Genomic DNA, 19,138 nt, shown 5'->3' with positions numbered 1-19,138 from the left:
AGACATAAGCTGCAGCGGCTGGCCTGCCTTGATTTTTAATTTAGTATTTGCTGCTTTGTGTTGTTTATCCTCTCTGGTTTTTGAAGATAGGTACCGTTTCTCATATCTGTTCTTGGCACCTGCCTTAGCTTTATGTTTAGGGTAGTTACTCAAAGATGTATTAATCATATTGTCTGTCAAAAGCTACTACTTACCTTTTGGGCTCTGTATAATTTTATACTTACATGTAATATTTGTTCTTATTTAACTCCTGATTTGTTAGATGTCTAAAGTGATTCATGTTATACTGAAGCGTCAGGTGGGTTTTTTTGGAAACTATGCTGAAGGTCTAAATATTTCTTAAGTTTAATGTTTACAGTGAAGTCATACCAAATAAATGTGTTAAAACATTCTTAAATGCTGAGGGGCCAGTGTGTAAGGAAGTCTTCCTGTCCATATTCACTGAGACATTTCATTTAATATCTTTCAAACATTCAGTAGATATCTGGGTCTCTACTTATGTCCCATTCTCTGTGAGAGATGCAGAGATGAATCAGATATGAATTCTGGTCCCAGGGCCCCTATAATCTAGTAGGTAAATAAGATGCCTTTACAATCAAATCCTACAATTTCACTACAGTTCTTTTTACAATTCACACAAGGTCAAAGTGATAGATTTGGACAAAGTGATTTGGGATTTGAGGAAGGAACAATTACTAAATACAGACCATGTATGAAACTCTGTAGGACACCCATCTGGTGTCCCTGATGGGAGGAAAACCTTGCATATGCACATAAAAATTTAATTTTCCTTCTTCAGTTTTTTATACACAGTACTTGGCCCATAGAATTCTGTATTTGTTGAGTGAATACATGATACAGTATTGCCAGTAGTATATTACATACCAAATGAGGTATATGGACAGAATTAAAGGAGAGGAGATGACTGTGGACTGCTGCAGTCTCAAGTGAGTTCATGCAGCTTGGAGGGGGTGGGATATAACTAGGCCCTAAGAAATGGATAGGAATTCATCAGTAACAGGGATGGGAACTGTTCTGTAATGGGCAGCAGGGAGTTGGGGGAGCAGGGGTCATTGGAAGGCATAGCTTCAGCAAAGTCTAGAGTCAAGGGAATGCATAGTATGTTCTTCAGGCAGAAAGATTTTAGGAAATGGAGCAATGAGTGATAATGTAATATTGCACTACTGGATTCATGAGAGGTATAAATATCATTAAAATGAACCTGGGGGCTGGGCGCAGTGGCTCACGCCTGTAATTCCAGCACTTTGGGAGGCCAAGGCGGGTGGATCATCTGACGTCAGGAGTTCGAGACCAGCCTGGCCAACATGGTGTACCCCGTCTTGACTAAAAATACAAAAATTAGCTTGGCGTGGTGGTGCGTACCTGTAATCCCTGCTACTCAGGAGGCTGAGGCAGGAGAATTGCCTGAACCCAGGAGGCGGAGGTTGCAGTGAGCCGAGGCTGTGCCATTGCACTCCAGCCTAGGTAACAAGAACAAAACTCCATCTCAAACAAACAAACAAACAAAAAAAACCACTTGGACTTTATACTGTGGCTAATGGGAGCCAACTGAAAGTTTTTCATCAACAGAGTAACATGAACTGGGTGCAGTCCCTTAAACCTGTAATCCCAGCACTTTGGGAGGCTGAGGTGGGAGGATTGCTTGAGCTCAGGAGTTTGAGACCAGCCTGGGCAATATAGTGAAACCCTGTCTCTACAAAAAATTAAAAAATTATTCAGGCATGGTGGCATGCACCTGTAGTCCCAACTACTTGGGGCAGTGAGGTAGAAGGATTGCTTGAGCCTGGGAGGTTGAGGCTACGGTGAGTCATGATCACACCACCACACTCCAGCCTGGGCAATGGAGCAAGACCCTAAGCTCCAAAAACAAAAAAGTAGAGTATCATGACAAAGCAGTTATCAATGTCACAAATCCTTAATAAAGCTGGGGAGCAGGTCAGGTGCAATGGCTCATGCCTGTAATCCAAGCACTTTGGGAGGCTGAGGCAGGCGGACCACCTACAGTCAGGAGTTCAAGACCAGCCTGGCCAACCTGGTGAAGCCCTGCCTTTACTAAAAATACAGAAATTAGCCGGGCATGGTGGTGGGTGCCTGTAATCCCAGCTACTTGGAAGGCTGAGGTAGAAGAATTGCTGGAACACAGGAGGTGAAGATTGCAGTGAGCCAAGATGGCGCCACTCTACTCAGCCTGGGTGACAGAGTGAGACTCCATCTCAAAAAAAAAAAAAGAAAAAGAAAAAAAAACCGCTGGGGAGTGATTCCAACAAACTTTATCTTTTTTCTTCTTTATATGCACCCCTCTCTCTTGATTCCACCTCAGTCCTTCCTTCTATCCATTATTTTGGTCTAGCTGTAGTATAAATACATGTAATAGAGATATAATTATAAGTCTTTTTTAGGTGTAGTCTCTTGCCCTACCAAATTTGGTTTCCTGGCCATTGTCTTCCATGGAAAATTTAGACATAACAAGACGTGTCACAAAATCATGATACTGCTATACCATGTGCCTGATTTCAATACCAGGTTGAATGAGATGGTGAAACTTTCCTCATGGAATTTGGAGAGATTTATCCCTAGGGGCATAGTAGATGTAATCTGTCAAATTAAACTATTAGCAGAATTAACCCACAGTTCTACTTTTACCCAAATCTATGACTGAACAAAACGAAGGAGCCCTTAGTTTTTTCCTTGGTCACCTCCTAAAGCACGCTATGATTAGTAAGAAAATATTTTCTGAAAACTGGTTTGTTGGAAGAATATGATCAGCTTATTTATTTTTGTTATCTAAGGAATTTAAAAACTGGTCAACTCTTGAAAAAGATGCACATTGATGATTCTTACCAAGCTTCAGTCTGTCACAAAGCCTATTCTGAAATGGTAAGTAATGACTGGTGGGACCACTTTGTGTTTACTTTGCGTGTTACTGTTGGTCTTATTAAGTGAGAGCGGTACGTCATAAGTAGTAATGAACAAGCCTTCCCTGTGGCATCTTTTTTCAAAATTGGATAACAATGTTTGTCCGTTCTTGAAATTTAGGATGAAAATAAGTGTTGGTACAGTGATTGCTTAGTAAATTTTCTGGCTATAGGACCTGAGGGCAAGTATTTATTTCTAGCTATGGATTTGAACTGAGAACTATTATGCCTGTTATCAGACTTGACTCCCAACCACATCACCGTGATTAAGTAGCCTTAGGAAGGATGATTAAATGATCCAGAAATACTTTTTTTTTTTTTTGAGACGGAGTTTCGCTCTTGTTGCCCAGGCTGGAGGGCAATGGCACGATCTCAGCTCACTGCAACCTCCGCCTTCCAGGTTCAATCAATTGTCCCACCTCAGCCTTCCAAGTAGCTGGGATTACAGATGCCCGCCACCACGCCTGGCTAATTTTTGTATTTTTAGTAGAGATGGGGTTTCACCATGCTGGCCAGTCTGGTCTCGAACTCCTGACCTCAGGTAATCTGCCCACCTCAGCCTCCCAAAGTACTGGGATTACGGTGTGAGCCACAGTGCCTGGCCAGCGTGCTTTACTCTTAGGCTTTAGTCTTCTCATACAGAAGCAAATACAGTTACTCAGCTGTTGTAAAAATAGTCTTGGCTAGTGGGTACAAACATACAGTTAGAAATAAATAAGCTCCAAGATTCAGTAGCAGAGTAGGATGACTGTAGTTAGCAACAATGTATGATATATTTCAAAGTAGCTAGAAGGAAGGATTTGAAATGTTCCCAACACATAGAAATGATAGATTCTCGAGGTGATGGGTATCCCAGATACCCTGTCTTGATCATTATATACTCTGTGCACATAACACATACATGTACCCCATAAATATATAAAATATTTTGTATTAATAAAAAAAAAAAAAACATTTTGGGAGGCCAAGGTGGGTGGATCACCTGAGGTCAAGAGTTTGAGACCAGCCTGGCCAATATGGTGAAAGCCCATTTCTACTAAAAATACAAAAATTAGCTGGGCGTGGTGGTGCACACCTGTAATCCCAGCTGCGTGGGAGGCTGAGGCAGGATAATCGCTTGAACCCGGGAGGCAGAGGTTGCAGTGAGCCGAGATTGCACCATTGCACACCAGCCTGGGCGACAGAGCAAGACTCCGTCTCAAAAAAAAAAGAAAAAAAAAAAATCTTAGCCTGGGCAACATGGCAAAACCCCATCACTATAAAAAATACAAAAATCGACACCATCCTGGCTAACCCAGTGAAACCCCGTCTCTACTAAAAAAATACAAAAAACTAGCCGGGCGAGGTGGCGGCGCCTGTAGTCCCAGCTACTCGGGAGGCTGAGGCAGGAGAATGGCGTAAACCCGGGAGGCGGAGCTTGCAGTGAGCTGAGATCCGGCCACTGCACTCCAGCCTGGGCGACAGAGCCAGACTCCGTCTCCAAAAAAAAGAAAAAGAATACAAAAATTAGCCAGGCATGGTGGTGTGCAACTGTAGTCCCAGCTACTCAGGAGGCTGAGTTCAGGGCATCCCTGGAGCCCCGGAGGTCGAGGCTGTGGTGAGCCATGATCACACCACTGCACTCCAGCCTGGGCAACAAAGTGAGATCCTATCTCAAAAAAAAAAAAAAAGTCTTGGCCTGGAGCAGTGGCTCACGCCTGTAATCCCAGCACTTTGGGAGGCCAATGTGGGCGCATCATGTGAGGTCAGGAGTTGGAGACCAGCCTGGCCAACATGGTGAAACCCCATCTCTACTAAAACTACAATTAGCCAGATGTGGTATCATGCACCTGTAATCCCAGCTACTCAGGAGGCTGAGGCAGGGAGAATTGCTTGAACCCAGGAGGCAGAGGTTACAGTGAGCCAAGATCACACCACTGTACTCCAGCCTGGGCAATACAGTGAGACTCTGTCTCAAAGAAAAGTCTTGACTCACAGTCTGGTTAACAATGGGAAAGTAGTTGTCTAGGAGTAATGAATAACTACTTGAGTATTCACCATTGAAGCTGTGAGCAGACAATAGCAGCAGGCTCAGCATTTGTGTAGCGACTGACTTGCCTGGTGATTATGGTGAGAGGATCAGCATCCAGAGGCTCTGAACACAAAGACTGCATCTTTCCCTAGCCTAGTAAGATCTGTGGAATTGAACTTAAAAGTTGTGTGATCTTATGTAATCCATTACATAATCTTGAGCCTAACCTTTCTCCTCCTTTAAATGAGATACTTGTGGCCAGGTGTGGTGGCACATGCCTGTAATACCAGCTTCTCCAGAGGCTGAAGTGAGAGGATCACTGGAGCCCAGGAGTTCAAGCCTGCAGTGAGCCATGATGGCACCACTGTACTCCAGCCTGGGCGATAGAGTGAGACCCTGTCTCAAAAATAATAGGCCAGGGGCAGTGGCTAATGCCTATAATCCCAACACTTTGGGAAGCCAAGGCAGGTGGATCACCTGAGGTTGGGAGTTCAAGACCAGCTTGGCCAACTTGGTGAAACCCCGTCTCTACTAAAAATACAAAATTTACCTGAGTGTGGTGGTGTGCGCCTGTAGTCCCAGCTACTAGGGAAGCTAAGGCAGGAGAATTGCTTGAACCCAGGAGGCGGAGGTTGCAGTGAGCCGAGATTGCGCCACTGCACTCTAGCCTGGGCGACAAGAGCAAAACTCTATCTCAAAAAAAAAAAAATAATAATTAACTAGGCCAGGCATGGTGGCTCACGCCTGTAATCCCAGCACTTTGGGAGGCTGAGGCAGGTGGATCACCTGAGGTCAGGAGTTCGAGACCAGCCTGACCAACATGGTGAAACCTTGTCTCTACTAAAAAATACAAAAATTAGCCAGGCATGGTGGCGGGTGCTTATAATCCCAACTACTCAGGAGGCTGAGGCAGGAGAATCACTTGAACGTGGGAGGTGGAGGTTGCAGTGAGCCGAGATGGTGCCATTGCACTCCAGCCTGGGTGACAGGGCAAGACTGTGTCTCAAAACAAACAAACAAAAAAACAACAACAACAATAGATATATAGATAGATGACAGGGCAAGACTGTGTCTCAAAACAAACAAAACAACAACAACAACAATAGATATATAGATAGAGAGAGAGAGAGAGAGAGAGAGAGAGAGAGAGAGAGATAGATAGATAGATTGCACTCCAGCCTGGGTGACAGGGCAAGACTGTGTCTCAAAACAAACAAACAAAAAACCAACAACAACAATAGATAGATAGATAGATAGATAGATAGATAGATAGATAGATAGATAGATAGATAGATAGATAGGGCAAGACTGTGTCTCAAAACAAACAAACAAAAAACCAACAACAACAATAGATAGATAGATAGATAGACAGACAGACAGACTGACAGTTGAATTCATCAGACAGACTGACTGACAGTTGAATTCATCTCTAGAATTCAACCTCCACCTCCCAGGTTCAAGCAATTCTGTGCTTCAGCCTCCTGAGTAGCTGGGATTACAAGTGTCTGCCACCACACCCAGCTAAGTTTTTTGTATTTTTAGTAGAGACAAGGTTTCACCAAGCTGGCCAGGCTGTTCTTGAACACCTGATCCACCTGCCTCAGCCTCCCAAAGTGCTGGGATTACAGGTGTAAGCCACCACGCCTGGCCTAGAATTTGCTTATTAAACATTTAAATAATGTTAAACCTTTTATATTACAACATTAATACCCACTTGATATTAAAACGTTTCACATAGACATGTGTAAGATAGTAAGTAAAAGTTCCCCATAAAGCCAGTCTTCAGAAATAATATTTTATGCTGGGCTCGGTGGCTCACACTTGTAATCCCAGCACTTTGGTAGGCCGAGGCAGGCATATCACGAGGTCAGGAGTTTGAGACCATCTTGGCCAATATGGTGAAACTCCGTCTCTACTAAAAATACAAAAATTAGCTGGGCATGGTGGTGCGTGCCTGTAGTCCCAGTTACTTGGGAGGCTGAGGCAGGAGAATTGCTTGAACCCAGGAGGCGGAGGTTGCAGTGAAACGACATCGTGCCACTGTACTCCAGCCTGGCGAAAGAGCAAGTCTCCGTCTCAAAAAAAAAAAAAAAAAAAAAGAACATTTTATTATTCATTTCACTGTTTAGTGCAGGGATTGATAAACTTTTTCCATATATTACCAGATAGCAAATATTTTCAGCTGTGCTGGCCTTACAATCTCTGTTATAAATACTCAGCTCTGCCATTGTGGCCCCAAATCAGCCATAGACTGTATGCAAATGGCCGGATGTAGCTGTGTTCTAATAAAACTTTATGGAGACTGAAACTTGAACTTCATACATTAATTTTCACATGTCAGAAAATGTTATTCTTCTGATGTTTTTCAGCCATTTCAAAATTTGAAAAACATTCCTAGTTTATTGGCCATGGAAAAATAAGCACTGGGGCCAGGCATGGTGGCTCCCAGCTGTAATTCCAGTGCTTTGGGAGGCAAAGGAGGGAGGATTGCATGAGGGCAGGAATTTGAGGCTGCAGTGAGCTGATTATGACACTGCACTCCAGCCTAGATGACAGTGAGACCCTGTCCCCCCCAAAAAAAGTGTTGGGCTAGGTTTACCCAGTGGGCCATAGTTTGTCAGCCTCTTCTTAACTGTATAGCATTTAACATTTTTAAATCCTCAGTTTTTTTCCCTTTCAGAGATAGGTTCTCATTCTGTCATTCAGGCTGTAGATCAGTGGCTAACTTTTAATTTAATTTTTTTAGACGATGAGGTCTTCAGCTATGTTTCCCAGGCTGGTCTCAAGCTATCCTATTGCCTTGGCCTCCTGAGTCACCTCAGTTGTTTTCTAAATATAAAAGTATTTTATTTTCATTAATAAATTCAGTCATTCGGCTGGATGCCATGGCTCACGCCTGTAATCCCAACACTTTGGGAGGCCAAGGCATTCGGATCACGCGGTCAGAAGATCGAGACCATCCTGGCCAACATGGTGAAACCCTGTCTCTACTAAAAATACAAAAATGAGCCAGGTGTGGTGGCACATCCCTGTAATCCCAGCTACTGGGGAGGCTGAGGCAGGAGAATCACTTGAACCCTGGAGGTGGAGGTTGCAGTGAGCTGAGATCTTGCCATAGAATTCCAGCCTGGGCAACAAGAGCAAAACTCCATCTCAAAAAAAAAAAAAAAATCTGTAAATATATGTGTGTGTGTATATATATGTGTGTGTGTGTGTGTATATATATGTGTGTATCTATATATATACACACACACACACACACAGAGTAATATTATTATTAGAACCTATAATTATAAAGCCAGGAGAGATCTTTAACACATTTTCCCACAGAAACAGCCACAGGTGATGGTATCTTTTTTTGGTCACCCTTACCCTTAATAGAGAGTAATAGTGGGCCGGGCGCGGTGGCTCAAGCCTGTAATCCCAGCACTTTGGGAGGCCGAGACGGGCGGATCATGAGGTCAGGAGATCGAGACCATCCTGGCTAACACGGTGAAACCCCGTCTCTACTAAAAAAAATACAAAAAACTAGCCGGGCGAGATGGCAGGCGCCTGTAGTCCCAGCTACTCGGGAGGCTGAGGCAGGAGAATGGCGTAAACCCGGGAGGCGGAGCTTGCAGTGAGCTGAGATCCGGCCACGGCACTCCAGCCTAGGCGACAGAGCGAGACTCCGTCTCAAAAAAAAAAAAGAAAGAGAGTAATAGTGTCAGGGTTTTAAATAGGCTATTGTGGGCTCGTCTGAGAAACCAGCCACCACATACAAGATTGTTTTTATGGGAAAACATGTTCTGAATGTTCAAAAACCAATTTACAAATGAATATTTCTAATTTGGGCACTCCCTGCACATGTATGTCCTCATCCTTTCTTTGCCAGTATTTCCCCAAATGATGAATGGCATGAAATGTAGTACTATCTAAGGGGAAGGAAATTGATGAATCAGATTCATGCCTGGCAGGACTGGTTAAAACAAACACTGGGAACCAGAAGCAGGAGAAGCTAAAGCTAGAAGTTAGCTGAGCGCAGTGGCTGATGTCTGTAATCCCAACACTGAGGCTGAGTTGGGAGGATCCCTTGAGGCCAGGCATTCAACAACAGCCTGGGCAACACAGCAAGGCCCTGTCTCTAATTTAAAAAAGCAGCAGCAGCAGCAGCAGCAGCCAGAAGTCCAGTCCAGTAATAATCTCAACAGTTCCCAGATGGCGGGGAAGAAAATGAAGCCAGTGGTTAAATCCTGGATACTTTAGAGCCTATTGATCATTGCTTTAATTGTTTGGTTTTTGTCTCTGCCAGATCTTTCTTTTTCCTGACATACTGTTGACAGTCTATTTGGATATTTATTTTTCTCCTAAATTAGGGGCTTCTGTTTATTGTCCTGAGTCATCCCTGTGCCAAAGAGAGTGAGTCGTTGCAAAGCCCTGTGTTTCAGCTGATTGTGATTAACCCTAAGACGACTCTCAGTGTGGGTGTGATGCTGTACTGTCTTCCTCCAGGGCAGGCTGGCAGGCAAGTGTGCATAACTGCTACTCCGTGGGTGGGACATTCTGAAAGGCACTGTGCAAACACAAAATCTAGATATTTTTGTGTCACTTGGAAGAATGGAAAACATGAAATACTACAGATCATGATAGGAATATTCAGAAGTAGGATGAAGGTTAATGGACTTGAGTCAAACACCAGATTCCCTGCATCCTGATCTCTACTAGTATGGGGTTATATCGGTTTTTAATAGTGTTTATTCAAGCCCTGTTTTTTCCCCTAAGGAAAATATTTTGGCAGGGCATGGTGGATCATGCCTGTAATCCCAGCACTTTGGGAGGTCAAGGTGGGAGGAGAGCTTGAGCCCAGGAGTTTGAGACCAACTTGGACAACAGAGCAAGACCCAGTCTCTACCAAAAAAAAAAAAAAAAATTAGCCAGACATGCTGACATGCACCTGTAGTTCCAGCTACTCGGGAGGCTGAGGTGGGAGGATGGCGTGAACCTGGGAGGTGGAGGTTGCAGTGAGCTGATATCATGCCACTTCACTCAAGCCTGGCAACAGAGCAAGAGCTTGTCTTAAAAAAAAAAAAGAAAAAAAATTTCATGTAAAGAGTAATGAATGTTCTGTATTTAAAAAACATGATTTATGTTCTTTCCCTAAACCTAAATTAAGGAAATTTTAACATACTTTAGGAAGACATCTTTACTTTGAAATCTGACTGAGTTTGACTGAGCCTCTATCATGCAGGCAGTTTATATTTATCTACAGATAAGTATTTATCTGGCTGGGCGGTGGCTCATGCCTGTAATCCCAGCACTTTGGGAGGCCAAGGCGGGCGGATCATGAGGTCAGGAGATCGAGAGCATCCTGGCTAACATGGTGAAACCCCATCTCTACTAAAAATATCAAAAATTAGCTGGCCGTGGTGGCAGGCGCCTGTGGTCCCAGCTACCTGGGAGGCTGGGGCAGGAGAATGGTGTGAACCCGGGAGGCAGAGCTTGCAGTGAGCCGAGATCACGCCACTGCACTCCAGCGTATGTGACAAGAGCAAGACTCCGTCTAAAAAAAAAAAATACAAAAATTAGCTGGGTACGGTGGCGGGCGCCTGTAATCCTAGCTACTCAGGAGGCTGGGGTAGCTTGAACCCGGGAAGTGTAGGTTGCAGTGAGCCGAGATTGTGCCACTGCACTCTAGCCTGGGCAACAGAGCGAGACTCTGTCTCAAAAAAAAAAGAAAAAACCGGGTGCAGTGGCTGACGCCTGTAATCCCAACACTTTGGGAGGCCAAGGCAGGCGGATCACAAGGTCAGGAGTTCAAGACCAGCCTGACCAACATGGTGAAACCCAGTCTCTACTAAAATACAAAAATTAGGTGGGTGCGGTAGTATACTGTCTGTAATCCCAGCTACTCAGGAGGCTGAGGCAGGAGAATTGCTTGAACCCGGGAGGCGGAGGTTGCAGTGAGCCGAGATTGCACCACTGTACTCCAGCCTGGGCTGAAGTAAATCAAGAAAACAAGGTCGGGCTTTAATAAGTCACAAGGATAAAGGACCTTGACAGTTACAGTGCATGTTTTTTTGGACCTTATGCAAAGCTTATTTGATAAGTACATGTTCTAAAAGACATTCTCTATCCCTGCACTCAGCCAGCTGTGGCACTTCTGCAGGGTCTTGATCTGTTGCCCGGGCTGGAGTGCAGTGGCACGATCTCAGCTCACTGCAACTTTGCCTCCCACGTTCACGCCATCTTCCCACCTCAGCTTCCCAAGTAGTTGGGACTACAGGTACATGCCACCATGCTTGGTTATGTATTTATTTATTTTTTTAAGAACCTAAGAAGCTCAGAACCTCAGAACATCTGCAGTATGTGCTTTCATATACAACTTGCTTTCTTGGATTTGAGAGAACCATAGTCGTTGGCCCTAGACATTAAAGATAAAGATAACTGCTTGGTCAAGCATTTCCTTTGTCACTTTTCAAACTCATCTGTTCAGGAATCCTTGAAAGCCTATTTGGTACCAATCATGTAGGAAGCATATCTTAATCCTGTCAGGCTGCTACAACATAATACCACAGACTGGGTAGCCTGTAAGCAACAAAGTTTATTTCTTAGCATTCTGTAGGCTGGGAAGTCCAAGATCAAGGTGCTAGCAGATTCAGTGTCTGGTGAGAGCCTATTTCCTGGTTCATAGATGGTACCTTTTCACTGTGTACTCACATGGTAGAAGGCAGCTGTCTGGGGCCTCTTTTACAAAACCACCAATCACTTCTCAAAAGCCCCACCTCCTGATACATCACATTGGTGATTAGGTTTCAACAGATTAATCTTGGGAGGACACAAGCATTCAGACCATAGCAAAACACTGCTATTTCTGGCCGGGTGCAGTGGTTCACGCCTGTATTCCCAGCACTTTGGGAGGCCAAGACAGGAAGATCACTTGAGGTCAGGAGTTCAAGACCAGCCTGGCTAACATGGTGAAACCCTGTCTCCACTAAAAATACAAAAATTAGCTGGGTGCAGTGGTGTGCGCCTGTGGTCCCAGCTACTGGGGAGACTGAGACAGGAGAGTCGCTTGAATCCAGGAGGTGGAGGTTGCGGTGAGCTGAGATCTCACCATTGCACTTCAGCCTGGGCGACAGAGCGGGACTTTGTCTCAAAAACAAAAACAAAAACAAAAACTGTTTCTAATTTCATGGGAACTAGAAGGGAAAACTAGTGACTGTTGTTCAGTGCACAAAATGCAATACGCGAAGCTTGCACTGTTTGAGAGCACAAGAGTGGAGAGGCAGGCACCTTAATTGGCAGTAGAGGGTTGGGGAGAGACTATCAAAGAAAACCTTAGGGAGTTTCCAAAGGTAAGTTAGGAGTTAGGTACACAGAGTCGGGTAGGAACCAGGGATAAAAAGTATTGTGCAGTTCATTCATATAATATTCTTTTGAGAGCTGGCCATGCCCCAGGCACCAGTGATACAGCAGTGAGTAATAATAATAGCTAATTTTTTTTTTTTTTTGAGAGTCTCGCTCTGTTGCCCAGGCTAGAGTGCAGTGGCATGATCTCAGCTCACTGCAACCTCTGCCTCCCAGGTTCAAGCGATCCTCTTGCCTTAGTGCCTTAGTAGCTGGGATTACAGGCACGTGCTACCATGCCCAGCTGAGTTTTGTATTTTTAGTAGAGACGGGGCTTCGCCATGTTGGCCAGACTGGTTGTGAACTCCTGACCTCAGGTGATCCACCTCCCTTGGCCTCCCAAAGTTCTGGGATTACAGGCATAAGCCACCAGGCCCAGCCACAATAATAGTTAATTATTTTTATTTATTTATTTTTGAGACAGGGTCTCGCTTTATTGCCCAGGTTGGAGTGCAGTGGCACAGTCTTGGCTCACTGCAACCTCCGCCTCCCAGGTTCAAGCAATTCTTGTGCTTCAGCCTCCCAAGTAGCTGGGATTACAGGCTCATGCCACCACGCCTGGTAATTTTGTATTTTTAGTAGAGACCAGGTTTCTCCATGTTGGCCAGGCTGGTCTCAAACTCCCAACCTCAGGTGATCCACCCGCTTCGGCCTCCCAAATTGCTGGGATTATAGGCGTGAGCCACTGCACCTGGCTAATTATAGCTAATTTTTATTGAGCACCTCCTGTGTGCCAGGCACTGTGCTAAGCCTTTTATAGGAACTATTTCATTTAACCTCACCACAGTCCTGTGAAGTTTTGCTCTTAAAATCATCCCTATTGTACTGATAAAGTTAAATAATTTGCCCAAGGTTACACAGCTCTTACTTTGTAGAGTTAGAATTTAAACCCCGGTAGCTGACTGCAGAGCCCTTGTCTAAGTTAAAAAGGCAACCAGGTAGGTTTCTGCTTCATAGATGGCATCTTTTATGGGGGAAATACCCACTGAATATGGAAATAGGATAATCTCAAATAGTGAAAAATGCAATGAAGATAAAAACATATATGTCATAAAGATGGAACAGACTCCAGTATGCGTGTGCACTGCCTCAGATAGAGGATTAGGCATGACCTTTCTATGGACGTAACAGGCCTGAATGATGACAAGAACTCAGCCATGCTGAGAGCTGGGGCGAGAACCCGCCAGGGACAGAGAATGGCAAGAGCAATGACACTGAGTTGGGACTGAGTTTGGCCGGAGTGATGGAGAGTGGAAGGAAAGCCACTGTGAGCCTTCCTTCAAGTGGTACAAGATGCATCAGAGAGATTGGCAGGAACTGGACATGTGATTCTGTCCGAAACTGCAACACAATAGCCAACAGACCTCTAAGACTGCAAATGTAGGCATTCATAGTTACAGGGATTTTTGCTCCTGTTGCTGGTTGGGGGAACATGGTTTTGACCTTTTGTTTTTTTAATTGTTTTTTGGATATGTAATCTGAATTATATCTTCTTTGTATGCTATCAGGTTCCTGGAAGGTGACGTGAAAGATCAATGTGCAGCAGCAATCTTGACTTCTGGAACAATTGCCATTTGGGACTTACTTCTCGGTCAGTGTACTGCCCTCCTCCCACCTATCTCTGACCAACATTGGTCTTTTGTGAAGTGGTCAGGTACAGACTCTCATTTGCTGGCTGGACAAAAAGATGGAAATATATTTGTATACCACTACTCATAAGTTAGGGTAAAGCAAAAACACAATTTTCTGGGTATATGGGGCCTCTTAGTATTTTTTGGAGTTTTAAATATAAAGGAGAATATCTGAATGACATTTAAAATAATTACTTGTATATGTCCAGACAGACTTATTTTTTATTCTGATGATGGTGGCACCACTGATCTTGGATGTACATTTATGTTTACTTTGAGAAAAAGGGTTTTAGGTTGATTTTTGTAATTCCCCACATTTGTACATGTGCTTTTAAAGGTGTACATAAAGCTTCAAATGGCAATAAATATTTATTTTTATACATTCTGCTTGGCATATTATTGTTTCCCATTCTTTCAAGATCACTTGCAGAAGCAAGAACTAATCATTATACAACTAGGATATTTAATCAATAGTGTTTGCCTAGTAAGTGTAAATTTCAGTCCAGTTAACTTACTACACTAATACGCAATATACTTTTTGTGCTATTTGTAATACTTTATTTTTACATACATACTAAAATAATATGAAACCTATTAAGATATCCAAATTTAGGAATACTCTTATTCTTTTTCATTCTCATGCATCCTTCATGCCAGTGCTGCATTATAACTAGAGTCACCTTTTTTTGAGATGGAGCCTCACTCTGTCACCCAGGCTGGAGTGCAGTGGCATGATCTCGGCTCACTGCAACCTCTGCCCCTTCAAGCAATTCCCCTGCCTCAGCCTCTCAAGTAACTGGGATTACAGGCATCCACCACCACACCCAGCTAATTTTTGTATTTTTAGTAGAGACGGGGGTCTCACCATGTTGGTTAGGCAGACCTTGAACTCCTGACCTCAAGTGATCCACCTGCCTCAGCCTCCCAAAGTGCTGGGATTACAGGCATGAACCACCACCACTTTTTTTGTTTGTTTGTTTTCAGAATGGAGTCTCCCTCTGTCACCCAGGCTGGAGTGCAGTGGGGTGATCTCAGCTCACTGCAACCTCTGCCTCCCGGGTTCAAGCAATGCTCATGCCTCAGCCTCCCGAGTAGCTGGGATTACAGGCGTGCTCCACCATACTCGGCTAATTTTTGTATTTTTTGTAGAGACAGGGTTTCACCATGTTGACTGGGGGGTCTGGAACTCCTGACCTCAGGTGATCTGCCTATGTCAGCCTCCCAAAGTACTGGGATTACAGGCATGAGCCACCGTGCCCAGCCGAAGAAGTTTATATTTTTTAAAGACACATTTTTGGGCTGGGTGCGGTGGATCATGCCTGTAATCCCAGCACTTTGGGAGGCCAAGGTGGGCAGATCACTAGGTAAGGAGATTGAGACCATCCTGGCTAACACAGTGAAACCCTGTCTCTACAAAAAATACAAAAAATTAGCCAGGCGTGGTGGCACACTCCTGTAGTCCCAGCTACTCGGGAGGCTGAGGCAGGAGAATCGCTTGGACCCGGGAGGTGTAGGTGCAGTGAGCTGAGATCACACCACTGCACTCCAGCCTGAAGGACAGAGCAAGACTCTGTCTCAAAAAAAAAAAAAAGACACATTTTTGGCCGGGCGCAGTGCTGTAATCCCAGCACTTTGGGAGGCTGAGGTGGGTGGATCATAAGAGGTGGGTGGTTCACACACACACAAAAAGACACATTTTTATGATACTATAGTTTTTGCTCATTTTTTAAAAAAATTTTTTATTATCAAAGGATGTCTATTATATTTTCTCTGAGACGGTCTCACTCTGTTGCCCAGGCTGGAGTGCAGTGGTGAGATCACAGCTCACTGCAGTCTTGACGTCCCCATGCTCAGGTGATCCTCCCACCTCAGCCTCCCCAGTAGCTGGGACTAAGGTATGGGCTACCATATCCAGCTAACTAAAAAAAATTTTTGTGTGTGAGACAGTCTCACTATGTGTCTCACTATGTTGCCCAGGCTGGTCTCGAACTCCTGGGCTCAAGCTATCTTCCCACTGTGGCATCCCCTCCCAACATGCTAAGATTACAGGTGTGAGCCTCCACACCCAGCCTCTTTTACAAATTCTATACCCACAATTTTTAAACTCACATTATTTGCTAGTGCATCATAGATACTAGAGAACTTTTTGTAAAGATTTAATTTACTCACGAACCTTGAGAAACCTGTATTATCTTGATAATAACAAGAGTTAACAAAACTAAGGTACAAAATAATTCTAGTCAGTAATGGTTGCACAAACTCTGAGCATCTACTTGACACAGTAGGTATGTAAATGATTGCTGTGAGACCTCTGCGCTAGTAGGAGAGACTGTCACATAAAGCAGTCAGTACCGTATTTTTAATTTAAGGGGTATGTTTCAGACCCGGCACAGTGGCACACCCCTGTAATCCCAGCACTTTGGAGGCCGAGGTGGGCAGGTAATTGGAAGTTAGGAGTTTTAGACCGGCCTGGCCAACATGGTGAAAAATCTAAAAAGTAGCTGGGCGTGGTAGCACACACCTGTAATCCCAGCTACTTGAGAGGCTGAGGCAGGAGAATCGCTTGAACTTGGGAGGCAGACATTTATTGCAGTGAGCAGAGATTGTACCACTGCACTCCAGCCTCCAGCCTGGGCAACAGAGTGAGACTCCGTCTCAACGTAAAAAAAAAGGAAGCTAAAAAAAGAAAAATTTTAAGGGATATGTTCTAGGTGCTATTATGGAAGCTCAAAGGCCGAGCAGCTGGGACAACTCAGGAGTCCCAGAAAAGCTTCATGGAAGGTGGAAATTTAACTGAGCCTTGCAGGATAAATAGATCAAAGCAGAAGCAAAGGATATTCTGGGCAGAAAGGACAGCCTGGATGAAATGGTGAAACCCAGTCTCTACTAAAAATACAAAAATTAGCCGGGTGTGGTGGAGGGCGCCTATAGTCTCAGCTACTCGGGAGGTTGAGGCAGAGAATCGCTTGAACCCAGGAGGCAGAGGTTGTAGTGAGCCAAGATCGTGCCATTGCACTCCAGCCTGGGCGACAGAGCGAGACTCTGTCTCAAACAGCGACAAAAAGAGAAAGTGTAGATGATTCCTTCAAGCAGCTTGTCTATGAAAGGAAGGAGGAATGGTATTAGAGATCTATAAAAGGGTCAGTGGAGGGTCCTCTGACTTTGTTTTTAGGCTAAGAGAAACTCTGATGTGTTTATGGGCTCAGGAGAAAGAGCCAGAAGAGAGACCTTTGAGATGTAGGGAAGAAGAGCTAACTGGTGGCCCAAGATCCCATTGAGAACAGGAGGGGATGAAACTGCCATGCACATGGGCGGGCAGAGGGAGGGAGAGAGCATGGTGGGTTGGTGGGATAGTTTGTGCTGGGAAACTGACAGCTTTTATGCTTATCCATCCTTTGATGGGAATGCCACTGAAAAGCAGTGGTGTTGTCTTTTAACTCTTCCCCATCTGCTAAGGACGTGATCTTAATCTTAATATTGGGACTTTTTACTCTATAGGCCATGTAGGCTGATATTTTGTCTTTATTTGTTTGCTAAAGGGAAAAGCAGCTCTCCCAAATTATTTAAATAAGAGATGATTTGTTATGTTTGACCAAAAGGATTAAATGTAACATTGATGCCAGGCTCAGTGGCTCACGCCTGTAATCCCAGCACTTTGGGAGGCCGAGACAGGCAGATCACGAGGTCAGGAGTTTGAGACCATCCTGGCTAACACGGTGAAACCCCACCTCAATAAATACATATATACATACATGTAACACTGAAATACTAGATAGGTCATGGGAAGAGATGGCCCCAAGTGTGAACTTAGTAGGCTATTAGGTTCTTCCTAAGATTAGAGCTACATTTTTTGGGAGACAGAGTCTCACTCTGTTGCCCAGGCTGGAGTGCAGTGGTACAATCATAGCTCACTGCAGCCTTGACCTCCTATGCTCAATTGGTCCTCCTACCTCAGCTTTCCCGAGCAGCTGGGACCACAGACATGCACCACCACGCCTGGCTAATTTTTTAAGTTTTTTGTGGAGACAGGGTCTCCCTATGTTGCCTATGCTGGTCTCAAACTCCTGGGCTCAAGTGATCCACCTCCCTTGGCCTCCCAAAGTGCTGGGATTACAGAGGTGAGTCACTGAACCAGGCTTGCATGTCTGGCTTGCTCACTGTTGCAGCCTCAACAATGAGTACTTAACAGATATTCAATTTTCTTTTTTTTTTTTGAGATGGAGTTTCACTCTTGTTGCCCAGGCTAGAGTACAACGGCGCAATCTCAGTTCTCTGCAACCTCCGCCTCCTGGGTACAAGCGATTCTCCTGTCTCAGCCTCCTGCCTCCTGAGTAGCTGGGATTACAGGCACCTGCCACCACACCCGGCTAATTTTTGTATTTTTAGTGGAGACGGGGTTTCACCATGTTGTCCAGGATGGTCTTGAACTCCTGACCTCAGGTGATCCACCTGCCTCAGCCTCCCAAAGTGCTGGGATTACAGGTGTGAGCCACCACACCTGGCAGCATACCATTACATTTTATTTTACTTGGATTTAACAAAAATAAAAAGAAATTGAGGTAAAACTGATGGCATTATTGGATCGTTCATTCAGGCAGATTTCAGAATTTGGAGTCACTATCCCGTGTGTTTCAATTTCAGTCAATATCCTTTGACTACCTGCTTAGAAATAGGAATTCGCCTAAACTCCTCCCTCGCTTACCTATTTTTGTTAGCTATTGTAAGGAACATGGCTGTGCTTTGGTCTAGGATAGGCCAAGGTAAGATGTTTACATCCTGCGTGACTCAGCAAGTTTAGACACAGGCGTATAACTCCACTTGTTATCACAGCCATGTAGCCATAACATGGGAAGGCCATCACTTGGCTCTAAGCCACTATTTTCTGTAAAAGGTATAATTGCCTTGCTAATACTGTACAGGCCTTCGTGCCCAGAGAAAGAGTGAGAGAGCCAGAGCTGTCCGTCTTTGCAGACAGACGTGGGGGAGCCAGAACACAGCTGAGAGAAAGAGTTAAGCTGCTGACCCTGAAAGCAAGGGAGAGCAGCCTCGCAGCTGTGTGTTGGAGCCCCGGGACTAAACAGCCGAGACAAGGTGGACAGTGTGAGAGAACTAGTGTAAGTAAGCTGCTGATGAGAGCTGCTGCTGAATAAAATCATCTTTCACCTGCCTACCGT

The 19,138-nt window shown here is 44.6% G+C and overlaps 1 protein-coding gene across 5 annotated transcripts in view; it reads left to right on the top strand.

Annotated features, from left to right (window-relative positions):
• The window catches only part of PALB2 (partner and localizer of BRCA2), a 38,097-nt gene extending 23,751 nt beyond the window's left edge, over window positions 1-14,346 (top strand). For 2 of the 5 annotated variants that reach the window (XM_045382183.2, XM_045382182.2), the window contains 3 exons: window positions 2,811-2,898; window positions 9,303-9,451; window positions 13,842-14,346. In XM_045382183.2, the coding sequence (XP_045238118.2) occupies window positions 2,811-2,898; window positions 9,303-9,451; window positions 13,842-14,052 (448 nt within the window). In that variant the 3' untranslated portion in view covers window positions 14,053-14,346. The remainder of the gene's footprint in view (window positions 1-2,810; window positions 2,899-9,302; window positions 9,452-13,841) is intronic. The other 3 variants (XM_065536775.1, XM_045382184.2, XR_010583727.2) reach the window with 2 other exon arrangements.
• The last annotated feature ends 4,792 nt before the right edge of the window (window positions 14,347-19,138 follow it).

The sequence above is a fragment of the Macaca fascicularis genome, chromosome 20 (assembly GCF_037993035.2).
Source record: "Macaca fascicularis isolate 582-1 chromosome 20, T2T-MFA8v1.1".
NCBI classification, from domain to species: Eukaryota; Metazoa; Chordata; class Mammalia; order Primates; family Cercopithecidae; genus Macaca; species Macaca fascicularis.
The sequence above is the reverse complement of the archived record's forward strand: the minus strand, read 5'-3'. Positions and strand labels throughout refer to the sequence as shown.